At 35.2% G+C, this 24767-nt stretch overlaps 1 protein-coding gene across 2 annotated transcripts in view; it reads right to left on the bottom strand.

Annotated features, from left to right (window-relative positions):
• Positions 1-796: 796 nt before the first annotated feature.
• The window catches only part of CDH9 (cadherin 9), a 92496-nt gene continuing 68525 nt past the window's right edge, over positions 797-24767 (bottom strand). For both annotated transcript variants that reach the window (XM_061346686.1, XM_061346687.1), the window contains 9 exons: positions 24304-24423; positions 22654-22821; positions 18397-18584; positions 16850-17103; positions 15396-15532; positions 14395-14516; positions 5659-5776; positions 5315-5566; positions 797-2631 (listed from right to left, as the gene is read on the bottom strand). In XM_061346686.1, coding sequence (XP_061202670.1) covers positions 2144-2631; positions 5315-5566; positions 5659-5776; positions 14395-14516; positions 15396-15532; positions 16850-17103; positions 18397-18584; positions 22654-22821; positions 24304-24423 — 1847 coding nt within the window. In that variant the 3' untranslated portion in view covers positions 797-2143. The remainder of the gene's footprint in view (positions 2632-5314; positions 5567-5658; positions 5777-14394; positions 14517-15395; positions 15533-16849; positions 17104-18396; positions 18585-22653; positions 22822-24303; positions 24424-24767) is intronic.

Raw genomic sequence — 24767 nt, 5'->3', positions numbered from 1 at the left:
TTTGCTCTTAACCATGTGGAGAGCACATTCAAAATCAATTTAAGTCTGTTTGGAATGATGACTAAATCCCACAGTATTTCCTCAGGAGTTAGAAAGTTTATCTTGGCCCTTACCAGTCATAAGTGTTTTTTTGATCTGGTCATTTCTCTTCAGACCTTCAAAAGACATAAAACAGAAATATGCATTCTTAAACCACTGAGCTGTACACCAATATCTTGTTACTACATCCGATCCATGTACATGGCTGCCACGTGGCTGCGGGTTATTTTGAATTTTTTGTGTCACTAAAGTGTTTTGCTTGCCATGTAGGTTTGCATACCCCATACACAGCTCACAGTGGGTGGTGTCAGGTGTTTATTTGCAATCTCAATCCCCTCACAGACACATACCTGCCTCCCCCCAAAAAGTAGTTCAGTGGCAGGAAACTTGAGATGCATCATTGGGGAAGATAGAAGAATACGGTAGAGTGATGAAATAGATAATAATAAAGAGATATTTTAGACAAATAATATGAAAGTCAATATTGTAGAAAGGAAAACATTAGGCAGGCATGTGCTTTTATGTCTGGGTGAAGTGACCTTGTGTGATCTCTTTATTAAATTTTTGGTAAGAGATGTGTGTCTCAGTGGTCCACATTATATTGCTAATCTGCATCTTAATTTTCTTTCTGAAAAGATCTGAAAAATAACTAAGTAATCTAGTGAAAATCTTAAAACATTATTGTTTTCGAAATCTATATGCACTTGGCTTTCACTAATGTTGATATTAAAAATGAAAATGCTATTGATAATGTGCATCCTGTATAATTAGCAATTTGAATTCTTTTTCATACATTTGAGGTTTGTTTGGTTTTGTTCTTTTTTTAAAATGCATGTATAGAAAACATTGCAACTTTTAAAGTTAGACACGTGATTTATGTAAATTCCTCGTATCCTGTGCTTTGAAAAAAAAATGTGCATTGCATAAAAACTGATCCAGAAAATGGATTTTAAACACATATATATACTTGAAGATTGTCATTAAGGCTTTAGAAAATATGCAAATGTATGCACTTTGTTGAAGAAAGAGAGCATTGACATCTTTAGCAAAATATTAGTTGGACTTTGTTTTACTGCTTGGCTCACTCTGACTTCAAAAAACCCTATTAAGAACATGTCTGATTTGTCTAATTGCCTCAAACCCCAAAATAAATTAGCATACAAAAGACTTCTTTTCATTATTGATGTTTGCTTAATTATTCCATTAAAAATATTACAGAATAGTTTTCATATCTACAAGAATAAACAAACTTTCATGGTTCCTTAAATCCCCAGGCATATATCTGTTAAATCCTCTCTCTGGTTACTTCATATAAGAAGGTGTGTGGGAGCAAGTTTTGCTATGAAACTATATTATTATGCCATGTAGTAATACACATTGCGAGTCATTTATTTATAATCACTTTTTTTGAAAATAACTTTTCTTTTTTCTACACTGCATTCCCATTAAAGAGCACTCTCTCCATATTGTTCTTGCACAGTACATTTCAACCGTTAATCCAATATAAGAAGATGCATTAAAAAAATTATTTCACAATATGAAGATTCATTTGTTCAGAAAGATTGGACAGTGTCTTATTATTAATAAATTATGTGTATATTGTTTTTATAAATACTAATTTATTTAATAAAAATACAAAAATATAAATATACATATATAAAAATATCATGATGAATCAACACACAGACATTCTTTAACTCAATAAATATGGCAGGAATATTAATATTTTTTAAAGTATGTTTTTGAGAATATGTTGCAATGCAGGCGCACAATGTCCCAGGTAGTTTGAAAGGTAATGCAAAGCAATTAAAAAGAAAAAAATCAATTTTCCATCTCATAATTAAAGGCACAAAAAGCCTTTTATTGTTTTTCATTGTCAATAAAAACCTTTCATCAGAGGTTCCTAGGCAAAGAGGATGAACTATAGATTTTTTAAAGTCTAAATCATTCATATTCTTTCACGTTGACTTACTGATTAAGCAAACTCTTACTAAGACAACATCTATTTTTTTGTAAATTTTTATTCCCAAGTGAGAGTAGGTCACTTTATCTAGTAACATAGACATGAATTCCACTAACACCAACCAGGTCACAGATTACTTTTTCAGTCTCTATCACTGTCTTCTCCACCATACATATCTGCTAGTTTTTTAAATCGAGGGCCCCAGTCGCTGAGGTAATCATAGTCTTGGTTGCCTTCTGTAGTAAGTGATTCCAGGGAGCTGAGTGAATTTGCTATGGAATCATTTCCTTCATAGGCATATGTTGCTAGTGAATCATAAGGAGGGGCAGCTGGGTCTAAATCATTTTCCTTTAGTCTTCTGTGAATAAAGTCTTGGACATCAATGTTTTCCCAAAGAGGTGCAGTCCGTCTTATCTGAAATATAGTTTCTGGGATAACATCTCTTCTCATCTTACTTTCTTCCCTTGCTTCTGGATTTCTCAGTGTGCCAATGTCAAAAGCCTGGGTGTCTTCTTCCCCACCTCCTTCATCATTGTAGGTAACAATGTTGTCCCGAACATCGTCCTTTGAAACGATCAAGGGTTCTTTCTTCCTCTGTCTCTTGAGGGCCGTAAACAAGACAACTAATACTGAAAGGAAACAAAAGATGACTGAAGAAATTAGAAGTTCGAAATTAAAAAATTAAGCAAAATATTTTGCAATAACTGTTGAAATGGGAAAGTTTTAAGTCTGGAATGGGATTTTTACTGGGAAAAATAGTGATATAAAAGCTATCTCCAAGTTGAAGTTGATATGGAAAAAACATTAATGATTTTATAGCAGTCAAAACCTTATGTTATTTAAAACTATGGGAGCAATTGTTAAAATTTTTATTTGAAATAAATGTATGCTTAAGATGAAGTTGAAAAGCAGATGATGTCTTAAAATATATCATCCTACTAGGGTTTGACATTGATATTAGTTTTGTGAATTACCACCTTCCTGGCAGTCACTAGGGGTGATTTCAACAAGTGTAGTTGAATCTCCTTGTCAAAAGTAATTCATATTCTTGAAAGCTAGTAATTTAGGTATTCCTAAGTGCCAAGTCACTTTTGAAAACAGGATCTACTTGTCCTTCTGACGTATCAGAACCTGAAGACCTTCAGCTATCAATACTATTGACAAAATTATTTTTGGCTTCAATGACTGCAAGAATTGAAATCCAGCTTTTGATATTAAATATTTCTTTTTTAAAACATCACCCCCCTATTTTAAGAAATGTTAGTTGAATAACTCTTACTTCTGGAGAGGTAAGGATTGACACAGAAGTGAACTTCTACGGAGGGAGATGAAATACTGAAGTTTAGGTTTGTAAACACATGCTGGTGCCTAAATGCTGTTGCTTTCAGTAGGAATTCAATGTTTGAATACGTTGAAAAATCTGTCTGTAGCCTCAGCAGCTGGAGTAAATCAGGGAGGGCAAAAAGATCATCTGCAAATCAGACATAGCAGTGCTGAGCACTTTCGTTGGGTCTTAGGAGGCAAAGGTTTTATTTTGATTGATATGAGTACTGTCAAATAAAAAGGAAGAGTGGACATGCTGCTGGTAGGGAGGGGACATTTCAGATCTTCCACATGCCATGGCACAATCCTGTGAACGTAAAAGCTCATCTGTTTTACTTGCAGGTTTTGTATCTGTACAGGAGCCATTCTTTTCATGTTTTCTTGATGCTAGACAAATAATAGTCCACTTACGTATGTTGCTTCATATACAACAGTAGGCTAGATCACGGAAAGATTAAGAAGTGTTTTTCACAGCCAGATACTTCTTTGTCTCTCGTACTTCAGGCATGTTGACACTAGTCTACTGCTCTAACACCCTACATCTTGTTGAACAACTAAATGAGGTGCCAAGAATCACAACAGCAGTAGACTAACAATTTTGTTTAGATGCTCTTCACTCTTATGCTACTCTGGCTTCAGCTGTATCTGTACTAGAGTACAGATAGGACTGTAAGGACTAAGTACAGTGGGGTCTGTTCAAAGAGACACGAAGTGGTCACACTTGTTTTGCACAGAGCATAGCACAGGTCCCTGAGCCTGTCCTCAGTCTCATGTGCTATTGTGGTCCTAAGGCACAATTTGATTTTTGTTTTCAGTTCAATGTTTCTGTGCTGAAGCACTGCAGCCCATCAGAGTGATGTCTTCCTAGTGAGTGAGTAAGGCTGTGTGTTTCATGGTACACATTTCATGGTCTATGTTGAGACATGAAAGATGGCTGTGAAGACTAGGAGCCTGCTGACATGGTGTTAAGAACTATGTAAGGTGTAGAGTCAGATCTGGCAGTGTCTGAAACATAATTGCCTGCTAGAAATGGTATCTTTCAGGTTCTGCTGCTCAGACTATTCCTGGGCAATGTCCAGTATGTTTAATCAGTTTGTCAGAGATAAGTAGCCATGCTTCCCTGTGCTCAGCAGTACAGGCATAGTTACTACACATTGACTTCCTCCTACCACCCTCTGTGGTCTTCTGAATATTTACCAGAGGCAGTTTGAGTCCAGTCTAAAAGCTGAAAAAATGTGATCATCTTAGAATTATATGAAGTGACACCTGCAATCTTTGTCACTGCTCCTGTCGCAATCTGTTTTTGCTAGGATAGGTGGAAAGGGAAGGAGGTTTTCCACAGGTTTTGACTGAAACGTAGAGATGATGGAACTTTTAAGGAGGCACTTCTCTTGTAAGCAAAACATGGAAGTTGCAGGTTTTATGTTCTTACACTGGTTATGAGCTAGTATTTATTCTAGTTTCTTCATATATCACCGTATGTCTCCAAACATACATCTAACTTCTGTGCTTACACTTTATTTAATCAGCTACTCTCTCTACCACTTGCAAGCAATTGAAGATTTCTCTTCTATACTTTTGATATATTTCCTGAGTATAAAAAGTACAAATAATTAATGATTAAATAGGTAGCATAATTGATATTTTTTTAATCACTGAAAAACTTGTCACTCAGCTACAGGAATTTGATTTTAAAGTCCTGTGTCTAAATTAAGTTCTGTTTATAATGTAAAACATTACTCAAATAAGAATAATCTAAAACTGACCCTAGATTTTCAAATTTATTTTATTTAAATGACATTAATATTCTCATTATTTTTGCACATTCTTCTGAATAGTAATGATAACAAACAGTCCAAACTGCTTAGGAAGCAGTTGAAAAAAATATTGTTCTGCAGGGTTGTGTGAGCAAGAAGTTAAAGTATATTAGGGGTCTAGGACTGACCAGAACTTTGCTTAGTCAATTAAACATCTTGTCACAAAACTTACCTAGCAGGATAATGATGCAGAGGAGAATGGCAACCAGTGCCCCTGTGCTGAGTCCAGCAGGGAAGAGCAAGGCCTCAGCATTGCAGGACTGCATGTTCCCCCCGCTGTCACAGGCACACACTCGAATTGTCAGCGTGCCAGTGCTGCTCTGGATTGGGTAGTCGTTGTCAAATATTATGATTGGCAGGAGATAGGTACTCATCTTACTACGGCTGTATCCATTTTTTCTAGTCATAATTCCTGCTGTGTTATCTAGAACAAAAAGTCGGAAATCAGTAAATGTTGCTAGACGATGTAGTATTAGGGCTGGGACAAGGAGGAGGATGGTACTGGTGAGCAGTTACCTTTGTTGTCTACAATGGAGAAGTTTGGATGAACAGCAAATTCTGGCACCAACTCAAAGAAAAATCTATGTCCTCGAGGGGGCTCATCTTTGTCAACTGCACTCACAGTTTGTATTAACTATAAGGAAAACAATATTTCATGCTATTTTAGAAATCTAGCATTTGAAATAAGATCTCTGCTTTTCATGTCCAGTAAAAATTCAGTGAATCTGTCTGAAGACACAAACTGATATCTTAAGACAAATTTACCCCCCATAAACACAGCAGAGATTACAGGAAGCAAATTGGTGGTTTATTGTTTAAACACATAAAGGAGAATGAAAAAGGGACCAGTTTCACTGCAAGACAGTGCTGTACTTTGATTTTTACTCAGTATATTGCAGTGATAGAGAAACAATTGCCCTTGTGAATAAGCCATAAACCTCCTGTGGCTTCATGTAGCAATGACAGAGAGCAGTGTATAAACCAGTTGTTAAATCTGTCTAATTCCCAGTCTACCTCATCTGCTCTTTGCAATAAATTAGAGTACTGCACTGGCAAGATGCTTGGTTCTCCTGAGGTAATAAAAAGAGATTCTTTACTCCCTCCTAAATTGAAACCTCTGGCTGTGGAGCGTTATAGCTGCCCTAACAAGGCCACTCAGCTGGGAACGAGTGATAATGATACCATCATAAGGTCAGAGTAGAGTGGACTAAAAAAAAAAGGCTTTAGCAGTACTTCTAGATTACACAGGCTTTCCTGTTGCATCAAAACGTGTAGATATGTACTCATGTATATGTAGACACACATGCATGCTAGCAATTTGACTTCGTGAGGCTATGAAAAACAGCTGCAGAACTGAGAAGGGAAATATCTGGGAATATCTGTGATTTGTGAAATGACTTGCAGCAGATAACACCATACCAGGTTGCATGTAGTAACTCCAGTGAGACATAAAAATGACTGCTATGTCCTTTGCACTCCTTAGTGAGTATTGCACTGAACAATGACCACACTCCACCTTGACTTACAAGGGCGTGTTTGCATTCAATCACAATATGACAAAGGTTGGTGGCATAAGAATGGGAATAAGCTTCAGCTGAGGATGCTGCAACTCAGTACAGCTGAGTTCCCTATGACACCCACATTTTAAGGCAAAAAGATGTCAGCACATTTATTTCTTTCAAAGACACGTGAAAGTCAGTGCCTGTCTTGAGTTTTTGAGTGTTTCCTGTATGTAGGGTGACTTGAAATCCCACAGACATCAAAGCTACTTGTTATCAAAGACTTCAAGCCTTGTTTTTCTGATATTTCCAGGGGAAGTGCAGCATGGCTTCTTCAAGAAACACAGTAATTGACAAGTAATACAAATTTTAAGCTCTGTAGCAATCAAGAATGGCTTTTCCTTATGTACTTTCTCTGAGCATCAGCTTGAGTGGGACTTGAAGATACAGTTAAATTTTGAGGAGTGTCCAGCATCTCTCAGGATGAAATTCTGTATTAGAGAAACATAGTTACAGGGCTACCAAAAATATGAAAGATTTTTTTCTTGCTGTTTCATTCAGAACACTGCTGTTGCTAATCCTGTACTGCAAAATGAATATTTGGCCCTCCTTTTTTCTAATTAATTTTAGAACACTCTTATTAAAGCTAATAATATCAAGTTGTTATTAAAAAAAAAATTGAGGCATATTAAGGACCAGAAGGGTAACTTGTGAATATCTGCCATGTACTAGAAGATGTGACTATACTGAAGGCAGGATTATGCAGTTTTTCTAAATATGGTTAGAATAATATCTACATATGAAGGTCTCTTTTTCCAAGCATTTGATGATCGTTGCTCTTTAGATTTATTTTACATATTTTAATTTTTTATTTGTTTTCCAAGATTAGCCAAATCACTGTTTATGGCAAAGTAGACTTTTCAGTATATATGACATTTTTCCAATGTCCCATTGCACTTGTCTTTGTTGCAATCTGCCTCTGAGAGTAGCAATACAGAGAGCAGCAACACAGACAGCAAGACCAGGATAGTGCTTGATTTTGGTTTTTCATTGTTTAATGCAAAAATTTAATATTGCTACCCAAAAAAAAGAAAAATCTGATAGGACTAAAATAGTACATTGAAATGAGAAAATTTTTCTCTCACATTTTTACACATTTGAAAAAACAGAAATATTGTTAAAGTATCCGAGACATAAAATGAGTGACAATGTTTGAACAATTACTTGCTGAAAAACTCAAGGAGAAAACATCTTGATATCATAGCTACCAGAAATAGCAGTTGTGTATCTTAAGGCTTTTTAAGATGTAATCAGTGAGATGTTTGCAGGATCTGTATTTGATTCCCTTTATGTGCTACTCACATGGAGGAAAATTATAGGAGGCATGAACAAAATCTAATTACATTGAAAATTTACTGAAGAAGGAGGAAAGAAACAACCAACCAAACAGAACCCTCAAACTTATTAGCTGTTCTAACTATTGGCTTCATAAATCGAGAACCAGCTGTTCTTCCCCAAGGAAAGATGGGAGAATAGAAGTGCAATAAGAAAATGATTGCAGGTGAATTTTTCCAAACGATGAATAAGAAAAATGAAATTAAAGATATTATTTAATTAGGGATTTTCTTTTCCACTTATATGGCTGTAAATAAAAAAGAATGATGTTAAGGACAATCACTGCAGAAATGAAAGAGATGTGGTTATACTTAAGTATTACAGTTATATGAAAAAAAAAATAGTACTGTTTAATGTACATTTTGTACTTTCATGTTGGAAATATATTTTTCCCTCTTGAATCAGTTAGGGACATTGAGTTATAATTCCTTTTCACCAGGAGTTTGGAGAAATATCTCTGACACTGTAAACTTTATAAGGGAAGAGTTATTTCAAGAAATTGTCTTTACTCAAATATGTTTAAATCATATCAGGCTTAGAGAAGATTAAAAAACAAATCCCTTTTTTTTTCTTTCTTCCATAATTTCCCATGTAAATGAGCACAATTTGGGAAATGTAATATTATTGTCATTATTTTGAGGGTTATGCACTTCACATGTGCAGTAACAGTCTCTTAGCTGAGTAGATCTTCCTAAGAAAGTTCAAGTTTTTAGGGGTCATTTGTTTTTGAGGGTACTGAAGATTTAAACTTAGGTATTTACATAGAGTTTTCTCTTTTGCACTCAGGACAAACTAGTTGTAACAGCTCTACAATGTAAGATGAGTTGCAAATGAAGAATTACTCCCACTGGAAAAATTTCTTGAAGAATTTCATTCATGATCAAGCCAGAGATTCTGTTAAGGGGGTTGGACCTATTTTCCATTGGCATAATTTTGTCAAATACGGAAATAATTTAATTATATACTGGGTTGGGCGTGTGCGGGTGGTGTTTGTTTTCTAGCTTTTGGTTGGTTGGTTGGTTTTTCTCCTGTGTAGTGTATTTTTAAGGCCATGACTTACACCATAGACAAAATTGTGATTGTAGCTTATGTTCAGACTATGTTTTAGGTATTTATACTCATCTTTGAAAAAATTATTGTGGTTGACCAAATTGTCCAGTAACAGATTCCTTACGCATATCTGGTACATCCCTAGATGAAGCCTGCTCTCCAGTATTCTTTAAGCTGTTTTAAAGATAGAAAGGGAATAAAAGTTAGGTGGGGGCATTCTGAAATAACAAGGGTCCCTGTGCACTTCAGAGCATGCCCTTACTGTTTTTGAGGCTGCATTTGTGGACACAGAGAATTGCACAAGCAGGAAACTTGGGTTGGGTTCAGTCTTGGGACTGCCTCTAAAAGGAATACAGGAAACACTGAAGTAAACATTAAGCTAGTAATGCATCTTTTAACAGTATAGCGGTCAGCATCAGCTAGCCACTTCTAAGATGGACTTCTCAGGCTGTGCTAGCTTGGCATGTCATATAAATAAAGTACAGTTGGACATTGGTTGCAGGGTTCACAATTAAAAAATGCAGCAACATGCTTCAGACATATTCTTGAAAGGGCCATTGGAGAAAGCTGAACAAGATGAGGTCTATGGGTGGACAGATGTATTTGCTGATTGAAAATTTCTACTAATAAAACAAGATTTGAGACAAATACAATGTATGTAATGTCATCTGCTGCTGCTTCTTTTTAAAACAGCAGCATATCAGTGGTTGCTGTCATACTTTAAAACTTTTTGTTTCAAAATTCCTTCTTTTTAAATTCACTATAAATAAGACAATGAGAAATACTGTCACTTTCATGGGAATTTAAAGATGGTCTGTTTTTGTAGACAATGCTTTTCTGAAGTTTTAAAAGAATGTAATTGTCATATAGCATGAAAATCAGATTTCCAGTCTCAGGAAAGTAAGACCACTGGAGACATATGTTGTTAAGCTGCTGAATTTTGTTGTTTGATTATAGATATGTAGAGGAGTAGACCTTCAATCCACTTGAATCAGTTGGGCTTTTGTTCTTGTTATATTACGCTCGTAGTTAAACCTAGATATTGTACAACAGAGAAATTCTCAAATGTCCTTTATCTACTTTCAGCTGCTTCTGAGATAAAACTTAAAAAGTATCACTAGGCACTGGAGAGAAGAATATTTGGAATATTTTGCTGTTTGGTTTTGTCTGACACTTTTTTCAGAAGTGGTATAAGAGAGGGCAGAACAAATCCTGGATCTCACGGCACTGGCTTTGTCATTTTTGAAATTTATTGAACTTGCTTTGCAAATGTATCTCAAGGAATCTGAAAAGACCTCACTGCTTTGTCTGCAATAAACTGTGAAAAAAACATATTGTGAGAGAGACCGTGTTTTTGCCAGGCATCAGAAGTGTGGAAAAGCTTTGAGGGAATGGTTAAGAAGCAAATTTGCATTTATCCTAACCTTTCTTGCTCTTAACTCTTTTCCTGCCTGTATGATCTGTTAGGGCAAATCTCTCACTAATCTTGAATGTATTAATAACACAGCACAGTGCAAGTGGGTGGGATAAAGATTTTTGCAGAATTTGAAGTGGCTGCACTACTTATGAGTAAAATAATAATATAGTTCAAGTGTCCCTTCATAGAAGTGTTTCAAAATCAATCCAGCTGTCAGTGGATGCTCATATTGTAATTTTGTGGCTTGAGTAATCACGCATGTTAAGGCACCGTTTTAGCATATACAACTGTATAATGCTAACTGCAGAAAGTAGTCTCCATCACACGTGTGTAAGCTTGAATAAACCTTTGATCTTGATGCTTCATGTCTTAACAAATGTTCTAAAATGTCTGCCACTTAATAAAGCTTCATGTTTGGTAATGCAAAACAGTTTGGTTTTCAAGTCTTGGCTCTGTTCCACAAATATGTTGGCAGTGTTAAAGCAGAACTGAATGCTTAACCAGAAGTTGGAAAATTCTCCCTTGAACTCCAGTTCTTGCTTCAAAAGACAGATGCTACCATGGGTCTCTCACTAAATGAAGCCAATAGGTGTCTACCTAGAGAAGGCAGCTACAATGGAGCAACAACTCATAACTGATAATTAGCAAAGGCCATGTGAAAAATGTGATCTTTTCCTGCTCCATCTGAGAAAAAAAAGAGGGGGTATGAAGACTAATAAGAAAAGTCTGCCAGCTTTCTGAGGAGAAAGCAAACTCTTTCCCTATTCTGATGTCTGAGAGCCCCTCTATGGCAGGAAAATATAATGTCAGAGCAAAAGAAGTGACACAAGTTATTTTCTTAAATATTATTACTGACGGGTGTTGAAATTAGTTAAATTGTTGCTAACAACTTGTTCAGTTAAATCAGTCTCCTTTTCAAGTAAATCTTCCCGGTTTCCATGGAGAAGACTCATCTAATCCAGCAAAAAAGACCCAATTAATTCCCTGACAAGAGCATGAGAGAACTTATATCAGAGCCTTCCCCACAACAGTCCCTGGGGTTCTAGCATGTCATCAAAGGATTAGGGATTTCTAAACTGTTTGACAGGAAGGCTGCGGCATCCTTCTCTTTAGCCTGTGTATTAGCCATGACTTGCATGGTGACAAATCTGTTCCAGCCTAATGAATGCAGTTATTTATGAACCTCTAGTGACAATGTTTCTCCCCAGTCATAACATGTGCTTTTTGGAGACAAAAGAGTAGCAGGGAAGAGGAGAGAACCGAGAATGTTTTCTTCCTCTGACCCTCCTAAGGCTACCTCAAAAACAACAAATGCAGCCTCTACTATCAGCTGATGTTGAGAATGAGTAATGCCACTTTATGGCAGAGAGCAATATTTGATCATTTTGATTGATTACTGGTGCACCTGAGATTAGAGGGTGGTGTGATTAATAGCTGGGCCTGATTTAAATAAAAGAAATTTGAAAAATTAGTTAAATGCATTTCTCTTTTCAGTCTGTTTTTCCTGCTGTGGGCACCAGAGGAAGAAGCACTGCTATGATGTGTGAAGAAACAATAATGATTTTAATAAGACAGCTGCTTTAGGTGATTGTTAAAATAAGGAGGAGTAGTACTAAATGGACACGGCATGATCCTATATCTTTATTGTATTCTAGGGGGACTGCTAAATATGAATGGTATGGGCAGTCTGGAACTTAGCATCCTTGGCCAAAATAATCAAGTTTGTATGCCTATATTCATTGCTATTTTTAGACACCAAAATAAAAGTAGTCTTACATAGAAAAGGTAATTTATTTTCTGAAATACTAAGTCAACTATATCTAAACTTCCAGATTGAACTCAGATGCCTGTCTTAAGGTATACAATTGTTAAGAGATAGAACAGTCTGGATGTCTCATTCTTCAGCTACACATTGTGCACACTCTCTTTGTAGTATTTTTATGATTTTTTTTTCAATTAAAGAAAATAATTCCAAAGATTACATTAGTATGCTAGATATAAAGGAGTTCTGAACATCAATATGCCTACCTAATGGGCCTCTGTCACCTTTGTTGTTAGGAAAGCACAGAATTTACCAGAAAAGTAAATGAAATCTTATACATTAATAGATGTTTCATTGAGTATGCTAGACTAGGTGGAAACTGGGTTAAGGAAATTGACAAGCAGTATGCTTGGATTAAACTTGGTTTAAATATATGACAAAACCTGTGTTTGCTGGCTGCTAAAATTGCATATGATTAATTTCAATGAAATTTTCATTTGTAAAATTTGGAAGCTTTCTTTCTGTTCTGTAATTAAAGTACATGGCTCACCTTTTTATCGGTTATTATAATGAAATTTTAAGATCTATTTCTCTGAATTTCATTTTGTACAAAGAGGTTTTTTTTTTTTTATAGGCAGAATTTAGTTGATATATCAGCTGTTTGAAATTAATGGCTAGAATTATCTGAATGCATTCCACCTGGAAAAACATCTTATAAATCATAAAACAAAACTATGAGGGTACAATAAATGGGAATTTAGGAAAATCATTCTCATTCTATAAGGCTTGAACTGTATTCTTATGTGACAATTTATGTCTCTGGTTAAGACACCATAAATCCTAGTTATTTTGAAAAATGTTCTTTGTTAATTTTTCAGATAATTCTTCCTACTGCTTTAATTCATCACTGCCTTTGACATCCATATCCTCTCTCTCCTGACTCTATTTATGTTATTTGCAGAAAAACTGGTAAGAGTGTACTATAAAAAAGCCATTAAAAGAATGATCAAGTACTTCTCCAAAGCCAAGTGATTTCACTCAAAGTACCCTCTGTCTTTCTAACCTACTTACCTAAATTCCAGTATTAGGTGCAATGAACAAAAAATAAGTAGAATTGAATGCAACCCCAACAATCCACTGTATCCTCTTTTTCACCCTTTTTTGGTCTCTCTCTCTTTTCTTTTTTTTTCTTTTTTTTTTTTTTTTAAAGTTAAACCACTCGTAAAACATCATTTGAATTGCAACTGGAAAATGTCATTTTCTTACTCCATCTAGAGTTCTGCAAGACCTGAAATTCTTGAAAGACAACCTCAAGGTACCCAATCTGCTATTATATCCAGTTCTTTGGTAAATACAGAATTAAAAGCAAAACTTACATCCTTCTTTAAAGGATTTAAAACTGAAAGGCTGACTAGCTTTAGCATAAATAGGTGTTTGTTGTAATGGCAGTAATATTAAAGGATTTATGTAATATCCTGACTCTTTGTTCTGTTGATCTGCCTCCTTTCTCGGTTCAAAATTATCACTTTAATTTCTCTACAATACTTGTTATTGTCTTTTTAGATTATGCTGAGATAGATAGAAAGAGATATACATGAACTTTGACCAAATTCAACCTAATTCAAAACTGAAGTTAAGCTTACAATGGAAAGAGTTACATTATTTTTCATTTTTGTAAAATGTAAAAGTTTATTTTTCATAACTTTACTGAAGCATAATAAAAGATATTCCTGCTTTGTGTACTTGAAGGTGTGCTTTGTGTACTTGAAGGTGTGGTTACATTAACTAAGGTTTTGAAAAAAAATCCAGAAATAAATATAATTATCAAACAGTATAAGGGGTTTTGTAGCATTATGCATAAATAGTTCTGAAAAAAATTTTTTATATTAGGAATGAAAAAACTGTTAAAGTACAATATTGAATTATATGCTATGTTATTATACTAGGGTAAAATAGTGCACCTTTTATCTCCTACTTTTTTGATTAAATAGGTAGCTTGTGTAGAAGGTAGGGAATAAAGAGGCTGGGTTGGTTTGCAGTTGTTTGAACTAAGATATGTTGAAATCTTCATGGTGGCATTCGAGGATAGTTTCATTACAAGTTCTTCAGTAACATAAGTATTTGTTTACCTGTCCTGCTTTTGCATTTTCACAAACAAATGTTTCGTAGTATTTGGAAAATTCTGGTGCATGATCATTTATGTCTAAAATCTGGATGAAGACAGATACCTGGCTGCTTTGCTTAGGATTATCTGAAACAAAAAAAATATTTATATTACAATAGAAAGCTTTACAGTCTATGTCTATGAAAAGACCTGAAATTACCCAATATATTTTTTTCCAATAGACATTATAAAAGTTTTATTTTAATTATACTAAACCAATTATATTTCATGTTCTGCTGACATACATTCCATATGCATAAAAGTACTATTTATATTTGAAACAAATTATTCTATTTTAGTATAAATATTCTGAAATAATATCAAGTTTATAAATTGATTTATACTAAAAACAGGTCACTGAGTTATTATTGACTTGTATTCCATACATCAGTAAATTATTCATTGCAAAAGCTGTTTCCTGATAGAAAGCTGTCAAGAACATTAACTTGTTCAAGTCAGTAAAGCAGTTAAAGAGTGTCAGTCAACAACAACACACAAAAGACCTCAAAACCAGCAAACCAAATTTGTCCTTTCTAACAAAGATGTAAAAATAACCCAGACAAAAAGAAAAAAAAAAAAAAAAGTGCTAATTCTGAAAATGTGCTATATGTCTGTTATGGGCATAATTTTCCCCAAGGATTTTTCCAAAGACTTACCTTAGGATAAAGTCTTTGGAACCATCATCACTTTGAACCAAATTATTTGATGGCAATTCTCAGGGAACCAGTTATATACTAATATACACTGTACATGGTTTTGTTGAACCCAAGAACTCCTAACTGTCTTTTCGTAAATGGGCAAAGATAGTCCTGAAGGAGTAAATTGAACTTTTAGGTGTACGTTTAAAGACACTCTGTCTATTGATAATATCTTAATAAGAGCAGAACTAATGAAACAGGATATATCATAGATATTGTAAAATTTGACTTTCCTCAGTTCTACCAAGATAAATGATCTCCAACTTACTGATTTCAGTTGCTATGACAGTGATGTTGTGCCAGGGAGTTTCTTCCCGGTCAAGTGGCTTTGAGATGAATAAGGATCCATTTCCTGAATAGATGTTGAATACTCTGTCAAGGTCAGTGTGTCGATCCACAGAGTATCTGTCAAGATACCGTACAACTGAGCATCACTATCTCCTGCTATAGTTTCTAGTTTAGTTCAAAGCCACTTGTAAAAGTTTTTGAATTTTAACTGTGGTTAAGAACTGCAGTCATTTAGAATTAACCTCAGGTTTCTTATAGCTGCCTGAGGAGTTTACAAATACTGAGAAACAATTTTTTAAGACTAGTGAGTGGAATGAAAAGCAAACTATTTATATTGGCAGTTTGTTAGATTCATATTTGAAATTGCATTTTAGCTGATAAAGTTAATACTGGAATAACAACTAAAAATTAACATTCTTGGGTAATATATTTGCTAATTAATTGTTTCTGGGAGAAGGCAGTCATGAAAGGATACGTATTACAAATACAATTAAGCATCAATTTATCATAAGATATTTTCAAGATGTCACAAGGACCATCAAAATTACCAAAAAAATGTTTGGATTAGTTGTTGTTTAAGACCAAAATTCTTAAAAATCTTATTTTATGACACTTGCTTTTTGCTTTGTTTTTTCTTAGCAAAGAATAACTTGTTTTACAGGTGTGTTTTAATTAGTCTACTAGTTACCAGACAGTATCAGGTTGAGTTTTTATACATAAATTATTTTAAAATCTTTTTTCTTCTTCCTCTCATACCTCCTACCTAAAACTGTACTGCTGCAGGACAGAACAGGCTTGTTCAGAAGTGCAGTAATCAGGTTTCATAATCAGTTTCATGGTAAATACATAAATTTCAGTTCTGTGTTTGTCATTGCAGATAATAATGGCAGGTGGCTAACAATTACAGCAATTTCAAAGCACTGAACTCTTACCTGTAATTGTTATGACTTTATTGCAAGCATTTCTTATTTAATATAATGTGATAATTAAATAGTTAAACTGTGGAACATGGTAGACAATATTATGTCTAGGGCATTATGAAGGTGCAGAAGGCTGACTGCCATCAACCAGCAGGGAGTGTAGAAATACACCACCATTTTGAATATTTTACATACTTTTGCCACTGGAAACATGGTATAAAACCATAATCTTATAAAAATTTTGGTGGAAGTACAAGAACAGGATGCGAATTAAATGCTAACCTCTCCTTTCTTTTCACCTAGTGACTATTGGCTGGCCTTCAGAAGCATACCCTGCACTGTTAACTGTGTTTGACTTCACAAGTTCCCATAGGTATTTCTCAGTGTGACACTTTTTAGTAGCCCTTATATGCTTAATCGCTTGAGTGGCCCCCTGTTACATTGTGTTCTCATTACTCTTTGTGCCTGACACTTGAGCCACATCTAAAACATTTTATGTTATGTAATGGCTTACTTTATAGCATTCTTTGTTATATCCGGATCTTGGGCTACAACTTGTCCAATAATGCTTCCTTCCTTAGCATCTTCATCTACTTCTATTAAATACCAGGGTCTGCTGAACACTGGAGGTTCATCTATGTCTTCCACAGAAATTTTGAGCAAAGCTGTGTCCTTGAATGGCCCCATCTGAAGAAAACGAGGATCAGGATGTGTGTTGGTGGCTTCCACTCTTAAAGTGTATAACATCTTACTTTCAAAATCCAGATGCTGAGGAGCAAATAATAATAATAAGGAAAACTGAATCACTTTACAAGAAATTTTATTTTTTTAATGATGAATGAGAAGCAAAACCTCTAAAATTTGATGTATTTGGTGAAGATGGAGTATATTAGGACGTATTCTAGCTATGAAAAAAATACAGAGAATTATAGAGCAACAAGGCAATTATGATCCCTCTGTCTACTACTTGCTCAGATTCCTTGAAAACCAGGAGAACCCATAGAAAACCAACCCACAGGAAAATAGAAAGAAACAGGAACTTTGGACTCAGTACACAGTGGGAGTTGCTAAAGGTCTTACTTGTCTCATGCCATTGCTAATAACAAGAACAATTATCCCAGCTCTTAAATGCTCTGTGTTCTGTTTCCCTTTTCCTTACTCCTCCCCCATTACCATCTATCCTTGCCTATTTTGCATCAAAAACAACCCAGACCTGTCCTTGGCCTCCATGTTCCAGAGTGAAGAGAAAAATATGAATTCTGATTTCCTATCTATTTGTGTGACGTTTATGTTATGCAGATCCATATATGCATATTGATGTATAAATTCATATGCACACACATACAAATGAACATACACAGATATATGCATGTTTCCAAATATATGTGTATAAATCTATATTAGATATGTATATGTATCAATTGTTACTGATACTTTCAGTAAGAATAGAACCAAAAATAGTGTTCAAAGCTTAACAGTCTAAACATTAAAAAGAAACCAATAAATGTGTCAGAGATGGTATTTTGAATTAAATTTCTGCCTGTGTCTTTACTCTGTGGACTTCCATTGCCATAATACGTAACACTATGTTTCACCAAGTTTGGACTTAAACCAAGACAGAATTTAGGTACTGGAGATACCTGACTGTTGGACAGATTATAAAGGGACAGTTCAGCCTTGAAGATGTAAGTTCATCAAACTTCATCTGAACCTCCGGGCTTTGTGAGCCTTACAGCAGCATTCAGCTGGCAAACCCCAGTGTGCACTGAACTCCTCCAGGTTTTCACAGCCCTAATTTGAAAGTACTGTGTATGAGAGTATATATACTGAACAGACAGTAGCAACTGAAATATTGCTGTGCGTGAAGTGACATGCCAGTAAATTTCCCTCGAGACATGAAAATAACAGATACTGAAGAAAGAGAGGCACAAAACTAATACAATAACTCCTTGTCAGCCTGACCCCTTGTGAGATCTACCCTTCCTTCCCCTGGAAAAAGGAAAATAACTGCAACATCTGGAGAGCTAAGTTCATATAAAAGAGAGGGAGAAAAAAATGAACCTTTTTGACAGTTATGATCCCTTCCTGTGTGTCCTTGTCAGTGACGATATCAAACATGTCTGATCCATCCCCATTGGAGATGCTATACTCAGTCTCTGCATTTTCACCCACATCAGGGTCATTGGCTTTAATTCTGCCAAGAAGAGTCCCAGGTGGTGCAGACTCAGGAGAGCTGAACTGATAGGTACCTAGAAGAGCAAAATCAAGTATTTATTGTACTGAGAAGCTTAGTCGTTTGAAGAAAAAATATTTTCTGTTTCACCTGGATTTTTTTTAAGTAACTTGAAGTTTGAAACTTAAAAAATAAATATTGTTAGTCATCATACTAAACTTTAAAACAGGATTTGAAGTTGATTGACAAACTGTCACAAAAATTTTAAGCGATTCTTCAAAGCCTTTTACTACTGTGCTTTTAATGGTTTGTTGTTGTTGTTGTTGGGGTGCACCAGTTCTAACCTTGATTACTTCACTATATATGTATATATGTTTTCTAGAAGTGTTTCTATATATATTTAGAAATAGTAAGAGATTTTTTTGTTTGCTATCTCCAGGCAACATAACAGGGTGTTCTGTGTGAAAGTAATTCATTCATCCATTATTGTTAATACATACTAAAGAGTCAGGATAAAGAGTATGTGGATACATGTTCATGTTAAACACCATAGTTAATTGCAATGGAGATTCACTCAGGTTTTCTTTAATTTGCCCTGTATGTACTTTTTGTGCTCTTTCAATGGTTGATTTCATTTAACGTTTTTATAACCAGGGTTTGCTAGAAAGAAATCTGATTACAGACAAAAAAATAAAAAGTGAATGTATATGTATTTTCTGACAACATATGCAATAAAAATCTAAATATAAAGACATGTTGTTGAAGAAAAATTATTAACCAAATAGTTTTCTTGACCAGCCAGAACTAGTCAGTGAAGAGCTTTCAACACTAGCAAGACACAAATGTTTCTAAATCAATGCTTTCAGTTATTTGCTACCAAGAAAAATGTAAAAAAAACCCAACTGATATATTCAGCATTTTTACATGGGACATTCCGGAATCTGATGTTTCTTTCATCTGTTTACTTAAGTAAATTAATATTAATTTACTGAGTGAACTAGTAGCATTGAAAAAAACATAAGAGTCTGAAAAGCAGCATGTGTTAAAATTCACAGTCTTCCTTTGAAGGGTCTACTAAGAAGCTATATGCATTTTTTGGCCTGTAGTGAAGTACAGTCAAGTGTTTTTCTTGCAACTAGCCTATTTCCTATATTTACATGTCCTTTGCTTTATTTTAAGACACGTATAGGGTCCTGAAGGTTCCTTTTAAGTTCAAGGACTATACCAAACCTTTAAGTCAGAAGGAGTTTCCACCTCCAATTGTACAGACTAACTGCAAAAGAGTGTCACTGTAAATGCCTTATATTTAAATAGATGTGTAACAAAATGGAAGCTAATGCTTGATGCTAAATTGCATTTGCTGTTACAAGGTTGTAAGTGAAAACAGTAGACTGTTTGGCTGCAATCCACACAGACTAAAATGCATATTATTCCTTTAAACCAGGCTGAAAATGAGATGAAAGTAAGTATTCCTGGGAGCTAAATCATAAGTTTGAAGGCTTTCTCAAATTCAAGGGTTCAGCTAGTGAGGTAGAAATACTGTAAGAACAGATTCAATCATGATTCTTATGATTTATTCCAGGATAAATAACTATCTTTAGTGTTTTTACATCAGAAAGCATTCCTCATCTTTGTGATGCAGTGTGCATGATACACAGTTTTGGCAGGAGAGATAGTTAATCTGTCTTAGATTACAATTGAATTAAAAATGTGTGAGATTTTTATTATGTTGCCATTTAAATTCAGTTCAGGCTATCAACTTTTAACTATCCAAGATTCCTTTCAAGAAACAAAGCAAAACAGAAAATTTGTTTCTTCTTAATGCAGTTGGAACTACCAGTAGTTCACAGTCCACTATCATTTTGCTTTCTTCTGTCCCTCCAAGAAATCAATATTGAGTTCTTTTGTACATTGACATTAAATCCTGTTGCTTGCGTTTGCAATTCACCCTCAGCTTTAGGCCACATTTTCACCTATTGTTGCCTCACATAAGAGAAAATGGAATATAATTATTTTTGGAAGGAACAAACTTCCAAAACTAGATAGCTCTTTGAAGGTATGACCCTCTTCATAACTAATCTAAAAAGAAATCAAAATCTTTAGATGTTTCTTTATGTTTGATTTCCTAGGAAGTGTTGAAAATTTAATTCAACAACAAAGCTCATAATGCAATGTGCCACACTGCATTTTAATTTGGGTTCAAGAATTTGTATTTGCCAAAATATTATGGCTATATCATGTTATAGATGTTTAAGCAGTATCCCCTCCTGAAGTCAAACAGGAAGCCAGGTAAAAATTGTTATTTGAATTTGCCATATAAAGGTGATTCTCAGCAAGTAAACTCTGAGTGTGAATTCAAGTTATATTTTATGAGGACTGCAGTACTTCCCCTACACTTCTGTTTTTAAAAAGCAATCTGTTGTCATAAACAGAGCTAAAAAAGTTATATGCGATTTCTAAAATCCTTTCTTCCACACTGTCAGAGTTTTCTCATATTTTTAAAAATCTCTTCTAGTTTGACCTTTATCTACTATTCTGAGTATACTTATTGCTGTGGTACTGAAGTGTTTTTCAAGTTCCTTCAAGCCCAGGGAGTTTTCTAAATCAGCTGTTTGTTCACTAAAGAGAGCCAGTCAGGTCCTTAATAAGTGTTCACAAGCAACTCAAATTTTATAATGTAGACATTTTTCCAGCAGACACTGCAGTGAGGTTGTAAATGTCTTCTATCTGCAGCCTATCAAAAGCTTATAAGACACTAATTAAAATAAATTGGGATTGGATTTAAATGACTGGCCTAGGATGAAAGTATGTAGCACGTTACTGAGACACTTTCTGTATTGTGCAGCTTTCTGATTGCCATTTTTTATTATACAGAGATGTTTTTAAAAAACTTAATTGTGTCAAACTGGTCTAGATTACCAAAATCATCCAGCATCAAGAGCTGAATCCAGATTACAAGTAGCTAAACCAAATGCTTAGACTTCCAGCAGATAACAACACGTGATCAACTCTGCAAGGTGGTACCTTAGAAAATTTGCTGACCTATTTGCTTGCCTAAAAATGTTGAACTAAAATTATCTCAAAAAATGGAACTCTACATTTTGTAATTAAATTGTTCTAAAGGCTTTCAAGTCCCTGAAGTTAGCCTAAGTTATTGTTACAGTTCACATTCCTGTAAGCACAGTAAGAAAGGGAAGTAAGTTTATCATTCTAAGAAATATTTTGCTATGAGAAAAGTGGAGAGTTCTCATTTGCCTTAATAATGCTGCCACATAAGCAGACATAGCAGTGGGTCAGCATCACTCATATCTTTGTCAGCAATGTGGACAGTGGGATTTAGTGCAAGCTGTGTGATGCAGTTGACACCCTGGAGAGAAGGGATGACATCCAGAGGGACCTTGACAGGCTCGAGAGGTGGTCCAATGCCAACCTCATGAAGTTCAACAAGGCCAAGTGCAAAGTCCTGTCTTCCAAGGACAAATACAGGCTGAGCAGAGACTGAATTGAGAGCAGCCCTGAGGATAAGGTGTTGGTTGACGGGAAGCTCAACATGAGCTGGCAGTGTGTGATTGTATCCCAGAAAGCCAACTGTATCCTGGGTTGCATTAAGAGGAGCATGGCCAGCAGGTCGAGGGAGGTGATTCTCCCTCTCTACTACTCCCTTGTGAGTACCATAATACTACCACCTGCAGTATTATGTTCAGCCTTGAAGACCCCAACACAAGAGGGACATGAATCTGCCCAAGCAAGTCCAGGAGAGGGCCACAAAAATGTAGTGATAGGACAAAGGAGAATGGTTTCAAATTGAAAGAGGGAAGATTTAGATTAGACATTAGGAAGAAATTCTTTAATATGAGAGTTATGAGACACTGGAACAGGTTCCTAGAGAAGCAGTGGATGCCCCATCCCTGGAAGTGTTTAAGGCCAGGTTGGATGGCGCTTTGATCAACCTGTTCTCGTAGAAGATGTCTCTGCCCATAGTAGGGGGGTTGGAATTAGATGATCTTTAAGTTCCCTTCCAAACCATTCTATGAATCTATTTATACTTTTAAAAAGGGGAGAAAAAAGATCCCAGATGGTGACAGTGAAGCAGCTGATTTTAGAGGGGTTCTTGGAAAGCAACAGAACTATTAGATGCTCCATACTCTGAGGGAAACGAGGCGGATTGTCATTGACATCAGTCAACGTGATGTTCACAGTTGTGGTCCCAGATAGTCCTCCCATCTGGCCTCCCATATCTTTGGCCTGGATGACCACTTGATACTGTTCCCTGTTTTCTCTGCTCATATCTGGCAAAGCAGTCTTGATTACGCCTTGGAGAAGAGAGAAAAAAGAGAGACAGGTGAAATTGAGGCAAGCACCACCCACTTTAATTTCAGTGGGTTTAAATGGATGTAAATAAAAGCACAACCATCAACATATGCACAGCCATCAACACAAGGTATACTGAAATAAGCCTTTCAGTCTATGGCTGATAGAATGTGATTTAAAAAAAAAAAGGAAATTAAATGTAACAGAGACATTATTCATTGTTTGTGATGTGCTAAATCAATCTAGTTATTCTTTTAATGACAAAAATATAAATATATTTGTTGAATTAATTAAGCTTTTAGCTAGCATGCCCAGTTATTATTTTAATGCATTATGTAATTTCCAGTCCTGGTGAGGTTTTGATATTATAGCACAGGCTGAACTCTTTTATGAACTAGATTAATTCTTTTGGACTGCAATAGATCATATATTTTAATGCCCAGTGATGGGCACTGTAAATCATCTAGGGCTATAGATAATAAAAAATTGGATAAGATTGTAAAATTAGTGTTGCAAAATCTTTTTTGAGTGGCTGATCTCAAGAGTTTCATAAATGTATTTTAAATGTATCAGACTGTTGTACAACACACAAATAGAGTAGGATCCTCAGGTAAGAAAACTAAAAATCCCATACCCTGAACAGAGAAATTACCTAAATCCTCCCAGGATCCAGAGCCCAGAAGAACTTTTTTTATTTAGAGGTGTGGTGGCTTTGCAAGGTTGAAGAATTTTGATAAAATCCAAGAAAAACCTAATGCAATGTCTGTTAAGTTTTATGTGCCTTAAGATTAGGTACCTGGAGTGGGGAAGAGTGGTGGTCATGATTTCTTTTTTTGAGACCAAATTTTGGATTATAAATACGCAAAATTCATACAAGGTTTTTTTCTTTGTGTCTTTTTATCTGATTTCCTGTACAACGAAAAGGGCTTCCAGGCATGCCTTGCAATTTAAAAACATTAATGTTTCTTGCTTCATTTCTAATAGTAGTTGGGATCAGAATACAGTTTCAAAAAGCATCTTGAATTAAAAATTTTTAGTGGTCAAGAATCTATTACAAACTTTTAGGATTGAATAGCCTTTGGGAATTTATTTTTTTTAGCCTTACATTCTGAAATTATCCAGCTCCCTTTTTGTTTTCTTAAGGAGAAACAGATGGAATTCTCAGAAATTGGTGTAGATTAATCTTAAATACTTTCATGATTCTTTGTATTCTTTAAAATATCCTACATCCTTTCTGACCTGTTGACTTTTTACACTTACCAGTCATCTTCCAGATGCTACCATGTTAAGTAAAATGGTTTTTCTTCTGCAATAATATTATTTTGACACTTTAATTGTGATTTCAGTTTTCATTTAGAAAATATGTTTCAACTTTGTGGCAAGCCATATACCATAGACCTGTTCCAATATTTAAATGCAAATGAAAAGTGTCTTGATCCTTGCATCACACCTCTGTCATTGCAAAAAGACTGAAAATTGCTAACCTGTTTCTGGATCCACTGAAAAATATGGCTGTCCCTGGAGAATGCTGTACACTACTTTGGCACTGTTTCCATAGTTGGCATCATCAGCATCTGTGGCTGTCACTTGAAAAACAGATGTTCCTAAATGGGTACAAAAAAAGGAAGCAGCAGATTTTATGATGGTACCTACTTTTTGTCAACCACATATCGTTGTTTCAGCACTGAATTCTGTAAAAAACTGAACAGCATCTGGTGGATAAATCCACTGTTATCCTACCCAAGCAGACAATAAAATAAAATATCTTCCTTGTGACTACATCATTATCACTTAAGACTCAAGCTTCAAGTACACAGGAGGGACTGACTTGTCTGAAACCAAACATATCATTGGGTGTTTTGGTGATCAAACAGTTTTGAAACTGTTCACTTTAAGATAGGTAACTGCTGTGTGGAAAGTATCATTACGATTCTTAACTTTGGCTTAC

The sequence above is a fragment of the Neopsephotus bourkii genome, unplaced genomic scaffold, assembly GCF_033783945.1.
Source record: "Neopsephotus bourkii isolate Nb327-2 ecotype Australia unplaced genomic scaffold, CSIRO-AGI_Nbou_v1 NB_272, whole genome shotgun sequence".
NCBI classification, from domain to species: Eukaryota; Metazoa; Chordata; class Aves; order Psittaciformes; family Psittacidae; genus Neopsephotus; species Neopsephotus bourkii.
This window is presented reverse-complemented; position numbering and strand designations above follow the sequence as displayed.